The sequence below is a fragment of the Asterias rubens genome, chromosome 19 (genome assembly GCF_902459465.1).
Source record: "Asterias rubens chromosome 19, eAstRub1.3, whole genome shotgun sequence".
NCBI classification, from domain to species: Eukaryota; Metazoa; Echinodermata; class Asteroidea; order Forcipulatida; family Asteriidae; genus Asterias; species Asterias rubens.
This window is the reverse complement of record NC_047080.1, coordinates 10,424,012-10,440,222: the sequence shown is the minus strand read 5'-3', so window position 1 is coordinate 10,440,222 and position 16,211 is coordinate 10,424,012. Positions and strand designations below refer to the sequence as shown.

The window sequence follows — 16,211 nt, the reverse complement described above, 5'->3', positions numbered from 1 at the left end:
CTTCACGCAGGAGACTTTTGAAACAATAACTCTTATAACCGAGAACAATGAAAAAGGTGCGGTGATTGCGACACCCACCATCATCTCAAAAAGTCTTCCATTGTTTGCAAGTATTGAGATACCTCAAAGCTATTGTTCTTACGTTTTTTTTAATGCAGCCGGAGGAGCTTTTGAGATCTGAAGTGATTGAGGAAATTGTTGAAGAAACCCGCAAGAGACTGGAGCAAGAAAAATAGTGAAGGCTGAAAGTGGAAGCAGACTGGAGATCATGTCTTAAAGATGCTGCCTGAGATGAGAGAATAATAACCAGCCTTGAGAGACAGACTAGCAGGGGACCTGGGCCCAGTTTAATAGATATAGGCTAGGAGATATAAATAACGTGTGGCTAGTCCTAAAGTGAAAGTCAAGATAAGACTAGTCTCAACACTTTGTGAAATCCACCTGTAAGCAGAGAAACCTGCTAAGCACAGGAAAATCTTGCTTAAAAAAAAACCTGTTACCAGCCAAAATTACATTGAGTTTTTATTGTTGTGACTGGTGCCCCAATCATTTTTTGCTTGGCAAATTCCTTTGCTAAGCAGATGCTCATGCTAAATAGCTTTATAGTGAAATTGATTCCATGTCTCAAAAGATGTTGCCTGAGATGAGTAAATAATATCAGCCTTGAGAGACAGACTAGCAGGGGGCCTGATGGCCAACAAAGATTTTTTTCTTTTTTTTCTGGATCCTGTAATCACTGAAGTAAGTCGAGTTGCTGAAGTTTGTGAGAAGGGTTATTGCCATCTTGGAATGGTAGACAGAGCAATAACTCCTTCAAAATGGACAGTGGTTGTAGCTCATTCAGCTTTCTGCTGAAAATTAAAGGCATAATGGAGCCGAACACCAACACTTGTGATTGGTTCAGAGTGCCTCACATCCTTATTTTTTAGAAGAAAAGTTATGGGGAAGAAATTGCTGTATAGACAAACTTTTACATTTGAAATAAATGTTCACAACAACTTATGAATTACTGAGTCAATTCTTGGTTTTATTACGTATTTGAAAAACTGAAAAATATGTGATCCACATTGCTTGTTCTGACATTGTTCACACGGTCTGGCATACCTTTAGATAAACTGTTCTATTAACAAAACGATGTTTGCTTTTATTGCTTTTACGACTGAACGGGAACATGAAAGCAGCATTTTAGTTTGTTATATCCCGTAAAATTAAATCAAACCCCTTTCCCACATTTTCTTTTTCAATACCTTTCAAACATAATTTGATGACAAATAGTAAATTCATGCTGATGCAAAGACAAGATCGAGTTAAATTCTTTTGGTTTTTAATTGTTGCCAAGAGTAAGCCATCCCATCTTAAGTGGCATGTCGAAATTTCACTTTATAAAACAAAAACAAAAAAATGGTTTGTATATAATGAAAAAGTTGGATACAGAGAAAATAAAACACATTTATCAACAAATAAATTCTTTAAGAGGAAAAAAAAGGTCACCCTTTCAAATCAATTTTCAAGCCTTTCTCAGTTCATAAGTAGGACAAAAATGAGTTTATAGAAACCAAAATTTGACACCTGGAATTTTGTTCCATTTAACTCAATCACAAATACAACAAATTTAAAAGATCACTAAATGGACCAAAAATACATGATATTGCGATTCAAAATAATTTAAATTGTTCAACATTTGATAGAATCCATGAAAAAGTAAGTTTTTTTTCTACCGACTACATTTCTTTGCTAAGCCTAAGCATAACTCTGCGGGCTGAAATGATCTTTCTAAGGTTTACATTTTTTCAAAAAATAAAAAGCTTTCTACAGAAAAAGACTGAATCTATAAAATGATTCCTGAACAAATAAATACAGCATTGCTGCATCGACTGGCAAGTTTGATTAATATACCTGAAATGATGTCTAGACACATGACTTCTCACTGGAATATCAAAGTTGAACATGCAAGCTTGAAATCAAGGAGGCCAAGGCCTCTGCTGCCCCCGTCTTGGCCTTTGTGCCCCTTAGATTTCCATACTTAGAGTTTCTGACGGAAGTGCCCTTTTGCAGAAAAAGGCCTCGCCCTCTCTAAGATAAAAATCAAGGCCTACATATATCAAACTTCAAGAGAATCTTATTGAAAATCCGCTTATGTAAAGATTTGAAACTCTAGCAAATTTTATTCACTGATATTTGCATATGAAAATGGATTTCTTTCAAACAGACAAATGAAGGGTCAAGTTTACCTGACTATTGGGCATAATTTTAGTTGCCTTAAAGGGAGGGTACACCTTTCGTTATTATTAAATGACCACAAGAAAACTTACTTGCTGAGAAGCACTGCAGCTGTTGATAACAAAGAACATTTTGAGAAACAAATCCCTTAAAGGGAAGGTACAAGTTTGGTAATTGTCAAAGACCAGTCTTCTAACTTGGTGTATCCCATCATAACCATAAAATAACAAGCCTGTGAAAATGATGGAAGAAAAAACACCCTTGTTGGACGAATTTGTGTGCTTTCAGATAGGAATAAAAGACTTCTAGCTAGAAGTCTTTTATTATTTGAGTGAGAAATTACCTCTTTCTCGAAAACTACGTTACTTCAGAGGGAGTCGTTTCCCACAATGTTTTATACTATCACCAGCTCTCCAATGCTCCTTACCAAGTCAGTTTTTAAGTTAATATTTGTTTTGAGTAATTACCAAACGTGTACCTTCCCTTAAAAAGGAATGTGAGAGGGATTCTAAGACATCTCAATCTGAGAAATGTTCTGCATGAAACGGTTCTCAGATTATGTATTCCAATCATGGATCATTTCCCTGCATACGGCAACATCTCCAAATTGCTACCAGCTCTCAAAAATGAAAATTTCACAAGTTACTTTTATTGTATCTTAAAATTAGGATTGAAACAAACGAACGTGTCCAAAACCAAAGGTATACTTTGCCTTTAAGTAAACAATATAAAGTAATGCACCTGAAAATCACAGGTTCCCTTAACATGTTGAATAACATGCTATTTATATGTGTTGCTATCACAGTTAACTGCCATTACTACATCCTAATTGAGGCATTAATAAATACTGGCAAGCCCTGTCCCTCACCTAAATAATACTAAACCTACCCTATTTCTGATATTACTATGGTCCACTTTGTCATGTCCTTAATGGGGTGTGACCTCTTAAAGGGGATCCTGAGAGGGAGGTATCGCCGAAGACGTTTGCGTATGAGCTCTTAAGGAACTGAACGTAGTTCTGCATGCTGCGGTTGGTGCTGTGGGATTGCTCCAGGCGATCTTTTAGGTCGTAGAGCTGAGAGTTGAATTTACGCTCCGTCTGAAAGAGATGAATATTGACAGAGAATTAGTCAAGGGTGATTGTTGCTTCACATTGTGTGGTTAGTCTGGGACTACATACCCGACAACTTTGAGGAATGAAAAAGAGGAATCAAGCAAAATCAAGCAAAATCATTATTCTTACAAAAAGTATGCACCCTGATTGTGCACCCTAAAAAAAAAAGAATTAAAAAAGCAAGAAAAATGTCCGGATTTTTGGGCCAGCATTACGGACGTTAAAAGGCTTTAAAAAATAAACTGCAGCTAAGACAAAACATTTACAGAAACTTAGACATGGAGGCAGTCAATTTATTTTTGAAGTGACTCTTGATATGGTAACTTGCAGTATTTATCAATGTGTTAGGGCAGGAGTAAACTGAATTTACACTATGCAAAATAATTTAAACAAGTAAAACCAATTGTTCTTTTCATTGTTATTTTTTATTTTATTTTGCCATTGATACACAAAGCAAAATAAGACAGAACAGTAAATTGTGATGCAAGAAAACAAAATAAAGGCAGTTGGAATAAAAAAAGTAAAAACTGTAATTGTGATGTAAGGAAATTAGCCACAAATAGTGCCCTCATGTGCTAAAAAAATACAGACAATGCCACAAACAAACCTTGGGTGAAACTGTAGGAGTTGCTTTTCTTCTTACATGGGCTCAATTTCATAGAGCTGCTAAGCCAAAAAATGTGCTTAGCATGAAATTTCTTCCTTGATAAAAACAGGATTACCAACCAAATTTCCATTTGTTGCATAATGCATGTTACTGGTATTCAGCTGTTTGCTTATCAAGAAAATCACATGGAAATTTGGTTGGTAATCCTGTTTTTATCAAGGAAGAAATTTCATGCTAAACAAATTTTTGTGCTTAGCAGCTCTATGAAATTGGGCCCTGGTCTGTATCATTATTCATCTTTTTCCTTTGTACCACCGGTTGCTTTGTGTGACCGTTATTGTCCAATTATAAAAACCAAAAATCATGGCGATGCAATAATCCAATTTATCAGAACAAATGAAACAAAACAAGCAAAGCCTACTCACATCTTCTTTGGCGCGTTTGATCTGTATCGTTTCCGTCTTAATGCGATTCAACTGCGACTCCAGATCTAAGATCCTAGCCTGTGTGTTACGCTCTCGTTGAATCGCCTTCTCCCGAACCTCTTCCTCAAGGTGCCTGCTGTCGCTGATGGCTTGCTCCAGCTGCCGAGTCAGACTGGCATTCTCTCTGGTCTTATCCTCAAGTCGCAACTGGGTGTCACAAAAAAGAGAAAGAGATTGTCAGTTTAGGAGGGGGGATCTTTTTTACAAGGGATGTCGTGGCTAAGTGGATGAGAGCACCAAACTCAAGCTCTGGCTTTTCTGTTCAGACGATTGTGGGTTCGAGTTCCCGGTTGTGACACTTGTGTCTCTGAGCAAGGCACTTAACTATAATTGCTTCTCTTCACCCAGGGGTAAATGGGTACCTGTTAGGGCAGAGACGGTTCTTGTGATTGATTTTTGTTGTGACTGATATTTGTTACAAAGGCCAAATACTCCCCAGGGAGCCGAGATGGAGGCCGTGGCAAACCTAAATGAGAGGTGGCAATCTAGAGATGGGCAGAGATGGTTCTTGTGATTGATTTTTGTTGTGATTGATAATTGTTACACAGGCTGTATACTCATTAGGGAGCTGAGATGGAGGGCGTGGCAAACCTTAATGAGAGGGGGGCAATCTAGAAGCCTACCTGATTCTGATGAATGGTCTCCTCCCTCTTTGCTACGATGGAATGCAGCTCTTTGTTCTGGTCTTCAGACTCTTGAAGCCTCCTAGATTGTGAACAAAATATAACATTATTTACAGGCCTTGGACTTTGCTATTAACAGGGCACAGCAATTTTAACTCTTTTAAAGGCCGTGGACACTATTGGTAATTACTCAAAATAATTATTAGCATAAAACATTACTTGCTAACGAGTAATGGGGAGCTGTTGATGGTACAGTTATTACGTTTGCTTTTCTGAGAGTCATTCGCTTCACAACCACAAGAAATGAAATGAAATTGAAGTAGGACATTGTTTATCTGACCTTTGAATGGATTCCATTCTGCCAGTGAAGGATCTGTTCTCGTCCTGAGCTACGTGCCACTTCTCTCTCATCAACTCAAGCTGCTCTGCCTGATGGTCAACCTAACATTAAAAAAAAATTGACAAAGAAATGTATTAATTCATAGGTCATCACGCCATGGCCGAGTGCATTAGAACACACAACTCAAGCCCTGGTGTTTTTGATCAGCATAGTGTGGGTTCAGATCCAGGTCATGACACTTCTGTCCTCACGCAAGACATTCTTAAACCATTATTGCTGGGTCCTTTGGATCCTCTTCTTGTTTCACCTTCTTTGGTGCGTCTGCAAATAGTTCAGCTATTTTGTTTTGCCCCCCCCAATGAAATACATGTAATCAAAGTGAGGCTGGTAGGGAAAAATAGCCTGGTGTCCATCTTGGGTTTTTTAGAATCAGTATGTAAGATGACTATATGACACAGGGAACATGACCTACTTTGGTGGACATGTCTGAGATGACCTTGGTCTGTTCAGAGAATCGTCTCTCCTGAGTCAGGAGGTTCTCCGTTGCTTCTAGGAGTCTCTGCTCAGAGTTCCGTAGTTGCTCGGGGAGTGGTTCCAGCTCCTGTAGTCTCTTCTCAAGATGGTTCCTCAGCTAAAAAGTAAAAAAGTTCCATTGTTTAGAAAGGGAAGTTATAATAAAAAACAACAGTTTGGAAGGCTAATCGTCCTTACTCGCAGCTGAGAAGCAGAAATTTGAAGGACACGGCTACAATGTGTTCGAAGCCGCAGGCATGCAGAGGGGCACTTTGCAGCCAGCCACATTGACTCATACATGACCAAGGAGATCTGAGATTGAGTGTGGTTGTCAAAATATATGCAACAATGCACAATATATAAAGTGTATTCTTGGAATGAGCCTAGATTATAGATTTGCAGCAATTTGACTTCACTGAAAAAACAGGACAGTAAACCAAAACACAATTGAGCGAAATCAAATTAGTTAAAGGCAGTGGACACTATTGGTAATTACTCAAAATAATTATTAGCATAAAACCTTACTTGGTGACGAGTAATGTGGAGAGGTTGATGGTATAACACATTGTGAGAAACGGCTCCCTCTGAAGTGCCATAGTTTATGAGAAAGAAGTAATTTTCCACGAATTTTATTTTGAGACTTCAGATTTAGAACTTGAGGTCTCGAAATCAACCATCTAAACGCACACAACTTCGTGTAACAAGGGTGTTTTTTCTCTCCTTAATATCTCGCAACTTCGATGACCGATTGAGCTCAAATTTTCACAGGTTGGTTAATTTATGCATATGTTGAGATACACCAACTGTGAAGGCTAGTCTTTGACAATTACCAATAGTGTCCACTGCCTCTAAGACCCGACTTACAATGTCCATTTCCTTCATAGTTTCTTGTTCTCTACGTGATCTGTCTTGTTGGTGTTGCTCCAGCTGGAACGAGGCATCAAGAGCTTCACGCCGAGACTTACTCATCTGTAATCAGAAATCAAAGAAACATCAGAAACATAACAAGAAATAACTCATCAACTCACACATATATCACATGATAAACATCATTCCAGGTAATAAATCTCATATTAAAGCCATTATACACTTTCGGAAAAGAAAAAAAGGAAAAAAGTTCACAGATTTACAAATAACTTACAGGGTTTACAGAAGGTAATGGTAAAAGACTTCTCTTGAAATATTATTCCATGAAATGCTTTACTTTTTGAGAAAACATTAAAACAATTATCAATTCTCGACTACGAGAATTATGGATTTATAGTAAACACATGTCGTGACACGGCGAAACGTGTGAAAACAAGGTAGGGTTTTCCCGCTATTTTCTCCCGACTCCGATGACTGATTGAGCCTAAATTTTCACAGGTTCTGTTATTTTATATAAGTTGTGATACACGAAGTGTGGGCCTTGGATAATACTGTTTACCGAAAGTGTATAATGGCTTTAAAGGCACTGGACACTATTGGTATTTACTAAAAATAACTTTTAAACTTATCTGGTAATGAGCAATGGAAAGCTGTTAATAGTATAAAACATTGTGAGAATTGGCTCCCTCTGAAGTAACGTAGTTTATGAGAAAGAGGTAATTTCTCACTCAAATATTAAAAGACTTCATACCTGATGCCTTTTACTGTGCATCTGAAAGCACACAAATTTGTACAAAAAGGTTGTTTTTCTTTCATTTCTCTCTTGCAACTTTGATGACCAATTGAGACACAGTTTCCTAGATTTGTTATTTTATGCATATGGCTGGATACACCAAGTGAGAATACTGGTTTTTGACAATTACCAACGGTATCCAGTGCCTTTAATAAATTCTTCTAGTTTGAAAAGTAAACATCTCTCTTGCCAGCCGAAAGAGAAGGAAGCGTTGTAGTGCTTACAATTGCCGCATTAAACCGTTTCTATAAAAACCAGTTTTATATTCAACCTACAAATCAAAGGGAAATATTGCTAGCATTGAAAGTAAAGTAAGCGTCACAGCACCAGAATTTGCAGCACAGCAAAGAAATTATTGTAGTCGTAAAGTAAAAAATATCACCCAAGCCACCAAAAGCAAATTGCAAAATCAGAAAGCGTGAGCTTAAAACTTGATAGAGTTTGATGAAACGTACCCTTAAGCTGGACCTAGGAAAGGAGCTCTATATAAGTAGGAAGGAATGGGACATCAATTACTTTCTTTACACAGTGTAACTAACAACAAATGTATAGTGTTTCTAAAAACACATGTTTCTAAAAACACATAGGCCTACCTGTAGTGTGTGCATTTTCTTCTTTTTTTGGAGCAAACTAACAAAACCGATACATTGCCATGCTTACGATTTGAAACTAAGGAGCGTGTATGGGTTTGTGTACTCGAAGGAAACAATAATAGTTATTTTGGAAAGCTTCCGCCGGGTACGAACTGGCCCAGTTTTTGGTCAATCCCAGTGGGTACCAGAACAATGTTTTGATCGGTCAAAATAGGCAGGAATTCTCGGTCGTCTGACTCGGAATAAAGCCCCTTTCACATGAGAGCAATTTATAAGTAGGAAGGAATGAGACAAAATATACAACTAAAAATAGATACCTGCTGATTTGGCCAAGTAAAACAACAATATATTAACGCAGAGTTTGAGTCTGCACCATTTTAAAGATGCAAAAATTATATATATAATCGGCAAAACTCACCTGGGACTTGTACTCGCCAACCAGCGACTCATACTCATGGACGCTTGTCCTAAGTTGCTCTACCTCACTCGTTGCAAAGGTCAATTTGTCTTGAACGGTGTTGAGTGTTGCCTGATGGAAAAGTGAATTAAAGAATTTATGAAAAAAAAAAAAACTATCGTGGCCTAGTGGACAAGAGCACTGGACTTAAGATCGTGGGTTTCTGAACAACAGAGTGTGGGTTCGAGTCCCAGTCTTGATACTTCTGTCCTTAAGCAAGACACTTAACCATTATTGCTGTGTCCTTTAGATGAGAAGTAAAGCAGTAGGTCCTGTGTGATGTGTAAAGAGAAGGGGTTTGCCCCGATGACCCTGGTTAGAATGGCTGCATATATTGCACCGCAGCACCTTCTAAACCATTTCTTGATGCTATAAAAAGAAATTTGTCTTATACTTCAAAACCGTCGCTCCATATATCTTTCAGAAAAAAATACTAAATGTTGGAGCGACATAAACGTCACTGAGTGACGGATTTGAGCGCTAAGGAAGCTACCATTATTATAATTTACAAAAGTGAAAAGAAAAAGCATCTTATTCGAGAACTTGGGACAGGGTAACACTTCCTCAGACCAAAAGTTAATAATTTCAAAGTTGGTAAATCTGGAGGGTTTCTCCCGTAAAAACCACGAACCTTAAGTCTATCATTTTCCAGTTTAACGGCAGTTCTCTCAGTGGACTTGCTGTGTAATTGATGCTGCATTTCATCTGCCGTGACTCTAGAGTTCATCTCAACTTCTCTCAGCTTTTCTTCCAACTCCTCAATTCCCCTGAAATTTAAACAGAGCAAAGACAGAGTCGACTTAAAAATCTTTAAAACATTTGCAATGCCACCAAGCTAATCTTACTAGATCAGTTAAACAATGGTATTTAAGGGTCTTGATACCTTTTGTAGATCAAAATTTTGTCATGACATAAAACCCTACTCACTCTTAATGAATATTATGTAATACGACTTACCTAGAAGTTTCAGCTTCATTAATCTTCAAGTTGTTGAGAAACATTGATAATCACAGAGTAATGTTTCCAGGAGAGTTGCATTAATCCCTTGTACATGCTAAAATAATTTTGTTTCACTAAGACGAAAATTACTTTGGGAAAACTGTTTCACTCACTTCTCAGAAACTACAGCACCTCAGCAGGTAATATTTTTAGGGAAGCTTTCTACTATCATTATCTCTAAACCGTGTAAAATTAATGTAAATCTGTGAACTTTTGTGTTTTGTATTTATTTCCTCACCGTGTAAGAGTTGCATTCTGAGATTCCAGTTGGACCTTCTCTCTCGTGGACTTCTCCGCTCTAGCTTTCCACTGATCCATAACCATTGCAGAATCTGCAAGCTGCGTCTCTTTCTCCAGCAGCTGCATGTTCATTTTCTCCACGGCGTCTTCGCTGCGTGTCGCTCGGTCTTTCTGGACTCTGTTTTTTTTTTAGGGGCGACAAAAGATTGTAGAAAAGGCAAAAAAATTAGTTAAAATTATTGATATGGACCTTCAAAGACGTATATTAACTCATCCGTGAATCAAAAAGCTAGTGCTTAAAGGGTTTGGTATCTTTTTTAGATTAAGTTTTTGGCCATGACATGAATCCCTACTCACTGTGAATGAAGATGTATGTAAGATAATTTACCAGTAGAAGTTTCAGTTTCATTTGTCGTCAAGTTTTTGAGAAGAAAAAAAAAGGTGAAAAACACAGAGCAATGTTTCCAGGAGATTCGCGTAAATCTGTTGTACATGCTAAAATAATTTTCGGCTCATGAGAAATTTGTTGTGAAATTGTTCTTAATACTTATTTCTCAAAAACTACAGCACCTCAGCAAGTAATATTTTAACTGAAGCTTTCTACCATCATTATTTCTAAAGCAAGTAAGTTTATAGTAAATCTGCGGACATTGTGTTTTGTGTTACAAAGAGTACCCAAAGCCTTGAAGGGATAAAAACTAGATGGCCCCCATACCTTGTGGCTCTCTTCAGTGCCTCTTTATCCGATGCCGCCTTCTCCTTCGCTGCACCCAACAATCCCTGCGTGTGATCAACGTCAATCTGCTGCTGCTCTAGCTGGTTCTCCATCTTGCGCAGCTGCACGGCCATTCGGTTGCAATCTCCCTCCCGTTTGCGCAGCTGGTTTTGGAGATGCCCTCGTGTGGCGGAAACGGAGGTCTGGAGGTCGGTCATGGATTGCAGTTGCTCCCTCTCTGACACTAGTGAATCCTTTAAGAAGAATTTTATAGTACAAAATTGATGGAGTTGCCAATCGATATTGGGGCTAATGGACTTGAACTGAAATTGTTAATGGCTCAACGTTTCAACCCCAGCATAGTCTTTCTCGGCTGTCTGAGGGTCAAAACATCCGGCCATGAACTTTTTTTTTGCATTTCTACCATAGGTTGTTTTGGTTGCTGTGCTCCTTCGCGAGCAAAGCTCAAGGCGAGACATGGTGTTACAAAAATTTTGTTATGTTGATATTATTTAAGAGCATGTTGATATTATTTTAGAGACAAATAATGATGATGTACAGTACCTTTAACATTTGAATTTCTTGTTCTTTCTCCAGGGTGAGCATACGGAAGCGTTGATTGTCCGCGTCCGATTGGGTGAGCTTACGTAGAAGTACGTCACGCTGTTCTTGCGTCTGGTCACGTTTTGCCTTTAACAGAGGTAAACCATTTACAAGATCTTTCTTACAAAATAAATCACTTTTGCATCATATTGAACACTACCTGATGAAACTGTAAACCTCTTCCAGAACTCAACTACATACATTGGCAGCCTATTGCGCCACAGCACCTTGTAAACCATTACATGGTGCTATAATGGAATAAAGCTCATACTTCAATAAGTAGCTCCACATATCTTGCAGGAAATAATACTGAGCGCTTTGATATGCCCCTAGGGATAATAAGTATTATTATTACTACATTGAAGGGTGCACAATTTCCATTGATACGTTTAAGTTACCTCTGATTTGTGCTGGTCCCGTAACATTTGTCTCAGTGTTGAGTTAGTCCGCTCAAAATCCTCCAGTTTCTGTAAAAGCAACTCTCGCTGCTTCCCGAGGATCTTGCTGTCATGAGATGACATCCGCTTCTCCTGAAACAAAATCAGATTATTTGAGGTTTAAGTTGTCTTTGTGAAAAATTAAAAATGGAATCAATGAATCAAGATTCTTTGTCCATTCGCGTTTCCAGTTATGCTTTAAATTGGTGGTTATATATAAAATACATTGAGTTATGTTAATTCTAATACCATCATGATGTATACAACGTCATAAAAAACAGAGAGCGTATATCATCTCAAGGTCGGACGGCCACTTCAAGGTTAGGGCTACATAGCCCAAATCAACTGCCACCAAGGGCACGATGCAACCTTTCCCTGGGGCTGAAACAGGGATACCCCCCTTCACAGTCCGTAGGTATGGGTATCACCCACTAGAAGCCTGGCTGGTAGAGCAGAATGCACTACCTTCCCAACTAATTACAAAGCAATTATGGTTTTAAGTGCCTTGCTCAAGGGAACAAGTGTCATGACCGATGATCGTACCCACTCTCTGCTGCTGACAACACCAGAGTGAACTAGACCGTTTGGCCACAACACGCCACAAATATTGAAAACTTAAATTGACATTGAGACTACCTCTCTCAGTTTGTATACAGCATCCCTGAGTTGTGTGACCTGTTTGGAAGCTGCCTCTGCGTCTAACTCCACCTCAACAAGCTTCTTTAGCAGGCGTTCTCGCTCTGTGCTAACCACTACTCTCTCAGACCTAAGAAGAAGACAGCAAAGGTAAGTTAAAAAAACGCTTTACTCAATATTGCTTGATTATCATTATTTCATATCGTGTACGATTTATTGAAAAAAGAACAGGTTTATAATTCGTGTGTTTGGTTGGTTGGTTATTTTTGTGTATACAGACAATAGTGTGCTTTGAAACAACCATATTAAGCGCCTAATAAAATGTTGTGTAATATTATCTTTATTTTAATATTTAGGATTCAGGGCATGTATTTGTTTGTTTGTTGTCACCATTATCTGCCTGCGGGGTGAGTGCAAAATTTCTGCACTTGTTTCAAAAGCAGAGAATGCATATATAACGCAGTTATAAAAATATAACACCCTAGAGTTAGAATTTAGAGTTCGGGCCGGTACACTTACAACCGGACAAGTCCGACGGTCCTATGATAACAAAACAAAATTAGGTTGACAAGCTAAAATCTCCATGGAACTGCGCCCCGTTAACCACGCTTTCAACAGAACTACTATGCTGTATAAGAAAGCAACGGATAGGTTAGCAATAAGCATGCCTTTTCATGTGCAATTACGGTTAGCATCTTTATGAAATATAAATCGCACAGTAAGCAAAAAATAAGCTGTTAAGCAGCTCTATGAAACTGGGCCAAGTACTTGAATTATTCTTTACGGCTTACCTTGAGAAGTCCGTATCATACTTGAGTTTATCCACTGAGCGTCTAAGATGCTCATTCTCTCGTTCTGTCATCTGCAACTCCTCCCGGTAGTCCAGTATCTCTTCTTCCTGGTTCTCAAGAAGCCGTCTGGAAATACCGAGGTCTTCTTTAGCTTTTTCTGCTTCACGTTTATTGCGCTGGAGCTCCCTCTAGTAAATGAAAACAGAACGAGGAAATAGGAATGTCAAAATAAAGTAAAGTTTTTTTATGTGAATTTTTTCCAATCAAATTATACCCCTTGATAATAAGCCATTCAAAAATTTAGTTTGAAGTTTTCAAACTGATTTTGGTTGAACCTCTAATGCCACATCCCCTGGTAAACCATTACATGGTGCTATGCAAAAGGAGTAGGTATCATGATTCAAACGTAAACCAACATCCCTTGCAGAAACAAAATGTATGTTAAAGCGCCTTGAGTGACGGAATGGGCGCTATATAAGAAGCCACTATTATCATTATTATTATTAAACAGATCCCCATAAAAATCCACATTGTTAATGCACACATGCAGTAAATAAGCCAAGTGCAATAACTGTAGAGACCAAGTCCAGAACAACAAGCAGATATTAAAGTATCGTAAAGAGACGGACCAGGACAAGATCTCTACCTGCCGTTAATACACCTTGTTAGAAATTGGGTGTCAGAGAAAACATGAGAGAAGTTCACAGTGCATGGAGAATTGTTATCCGACTACCTGTCCTGGATTAATTTTGACAAGACTTTTCCTACGTACCTCAGTCTTCAAAGATCCCACCTCAGACATGAGACTGTCGATCTTCTTCTCATAATTACTGAATTTATTGTCGTTATAATCCTCATCGAGATCTTCCATTCTCATAGTGGCGTGTACTGTGTCTCGCTCTGGGGGGTTAATGTCCAGCATGTGATTTGCTCCCTGTGGGTGCCGAAAAAGAAAAATTGCAACCAATGTGTAATGGTATAAATGCAAAAAGGAGTAGTTAAAGGCCTAATATGATGGTCCACAGATTTACTTTAAACCTAAACGGTTTAAAGATAATGATGGTAGAAAGCTTCCCCAAAAATATTACTTGTCAAAATGCTGTACTTTTTGAGAAATTAGTAACAAAAAATCATTAAAATTTTCGTCTCAGCGAAAACAAAAATTAGTTTAGCATGTACAACGGATTCATGTGACTCTCCTGAAAACATTATTCTGTGATTTTGTTTTTCCTTTAAAAAAACTTGACGACTTTTTAAGCTGATACTTCTGCAGGTAAATTATTCTACATCTTCATTCACAGTGAGTAGGGATCCATGTCATGGCCAAAAACTTTATCTACAAAAAGTATCCAAACCCTTTAAGGTTGTTTTACAATTATGGAAACTGGTTCTGTTCAATAGGACAATTTTCCTTTACAACAAGCAAGATAATTTTGTAAAAAAAAAAACTTTTTTTGCGCTGGAAAAATTACACCGATTGATGTACAGAAGGAACTAACCTGCCATGAGAATTTTTTCCCTTTGGTCGACTTTCCAGGGGCTGGGACCCACGGTTCCCTTGAAGAAGAGGTGGGTCGGAGGTTACCGAGTCCAAAACTGCGATTGGTGCGAGCCTTTGTGTCTTTTAACTTTTCCTTCAAGTAAATGATTTAATTCGATTCAATTGACATTTATTTCTACAAATTACAGAACGACACAGTTTTATTGCATTTTCAAAGACAGAAAAAGCATAAACAAGCGGGAAAGCGTGTGTAGGCAAGGCCCTAAAAATAGCTTGTAGCGGCTTGAATATTGATCCTCTTGTTTGGTGATATTTTAAATTTGTACAGCGCCTTGGGGTCCAGTCATTTATAAGCATAATGTAGTATTATTATCATTGCAAAATATGAGACAAAAATATTTGGTTGGAAAAGATGGTCATGAAATGAATAATCATCAGTACCTCAACAGCCCTGGCAGTTGCTGATTTCTTCAGCGCTCCTTTCTTAATATGAACATGGACCGGTGTAACCTCATCAATGTGAACATGCAGAGGGGGTGAGGGAGGGCCACGCCCCTTGTCTATTGTCATCCTCACAAGGTGTCAAACTGCCTGACAAGAAATGAAAACAAATTGAATGAAAACAATATTTGCAGGTAGGATACTTCACGTACATGTAGACAACGAAGGTGATTGCCTCCGTGCCCCCTGGTCATCGCCTTGGTGCCCTTGAAAAGTCCAGTAGAAATTTGCAATTTCCTCATATACTAATAATTATTACTAGTATTATTAGTAGGGTTCCCTTTCAATACCCTTGCCCTTTGAAAAAAAAAAAAAAAAAGCATATACATTGTAGGCCTGTATTTGACTTGGAGGAATGGAGTCAGACTCAAATGTTTACTTATTTTTCAAAATCCTGTAAATTTAAGTTAAATTAGGCCTAAAATTTAAAAAAAAATTAACAACAATAATTTGATATTTTATTGTTATGTATCAAACCATGTATCAATCATCTCAACTTTTACAGTACACACCTACAAAAAAGCTGAATTAAAATCAAATAATTAATTTCATGTTTGAATTTTGAATTTGAATTTGATTCAACTTTCAAGTTATTAATTTTTAAACATTTTTGTTCATTATTTTGGTTCACTTCATGATGTACATCATTATGAATTTGAACTACTTCCTAAGTAAGACTCTTAGTCTATGAGAACACATCATATAAAAAAATATACGCAATATATTTTTGTCTACCACTTTTTTTCTTTCTCGACATTGTACTGTCGGAAATAGACGACTTACAGATCACGTACTGTACACTTAGTCGTAGTTGGGCAGACGACATAATTTCAACGCTTATAATTTCGAAATAAACAGGGCCAACTGTGCATGGATGAATCCAAATGAATAAAACGGAAATAAATACAACTTTGGGATTATTAATTATGCATGACAGGTTTTTATAAAACAAGAAACGCACCTGTTTTGATGATTTTTCTTCGTCTTCGAAGAAGCGGACGCCACACTTATTGAAAAAATTGCATTTGTTGTTGTTTACAAAAGAAACGTGACGCCACGCTCAAACGAGCTCTGCCATTGGTCAGGTTTTTTTTCCAGGGGCAAACAGAGTTCATACGCAATATTCAAAGTTCGTGTATTTTACACCTTTGAGGGCATGTTGGGCCTGGCTGGAGT

General features: G+C 37.9%; 2 protein-coding genes and 1 long non-coding RNA gene across 5 annotated transcripts in view; 2 read left to right on the top strand and 1 right to left on the bottom strand.

The window, feature by feature from the left end:
• Positions 1 to 450, top strand: part of LOC117303073 (exosome complex component RRP4-like) — a 4,203-nt gene extending 3,753 nt beyond the window's left edge. The window contains exon 8 of the mRNA XM_033787143.1: positions 159 to 450. Coding sequence (XP_033643034.1) covers positions 159 to 236 — 78 coding nt within the window. The 3' untranslated portion in view covers positions 237 to 450. The remainder of the gene's footprint in view (positions 1 to 158) is intronic.
• The window catches only part of LOC117303074, an 18,072-nt gene extending 5,742 nt beyond the window's left edge, over positions 1 to 12,330 (top strand). The window contains exons 2-3 of the long non-coding RNA XR_004520485.1: positions 11,164 to 11,267; positions 12,252 to 12,330. This is a non-coding gene — a long non-coding RNA (uncharacterized LOC117303074). The remainder of the gene's footprint in view (positions 1 to 11,163; positions 11,268 to 12,251) is intronic.
• On the bottom strand, positions 2,638 to 16,211 carry LOC117303072 (outer dense fiber protein 2-like). 3 transcript variants are annotated; one of them, XM_033787140.1, is made up of 19 exons: positions 15,997 to 16,211; positions 14,976 to 15,121; positions 14,533 to 14,667; positions 13,806 to 13,967; positions 13,034 to 13,221; positions 12,243 to 12,372; positions 11,568 to 11,699; positions 11,131 to 11,256; positions 10,567 to 10,820; positions 9,850 to 10,029; positions 9,244 to 9,379; positions 8,574 to 8,684; positions 8,018 to 8,044; positions 6,767 to 6,871; positions 5,862 to 6,020; positions 5,390 to 5,490; positions 5,050 to 5,131; positions 4,367 to 4,573; positions 2,638 to 3,319 (listed from the first exon to the last, which is right to left on the bottom strand). In XM_033787140.1, the coding sequence occupies exons 2-19, from the start codon at positions 15,102 to 15,104 to the stop codon at positions 3,140 to 3,142; spliced, it is 2,544 nt and encodes an 847-aa protein (XP_033643031.1). In that variant the 5' UTR covers positions 15,105 to 15,121; positions 15,997 to 16,211; the 3' UTR covers positions 2,638 to 3,139. The 3 variants fall into 3 exon arrangements, with proteins under 3 accessions (XP_033643031.1, XP_033643030.1, XP_033643032.1); XM_033787139.1 differs by having other exon boundaries at positions 14,976 to 15,125; positions 15,997 to 16,210; XM_033787141.1 differs by lacking the exon at positions 8,018 to 8,044 and having other exon boundaries at positions 14,976 to 15,125; positions 15,997 to 16,209.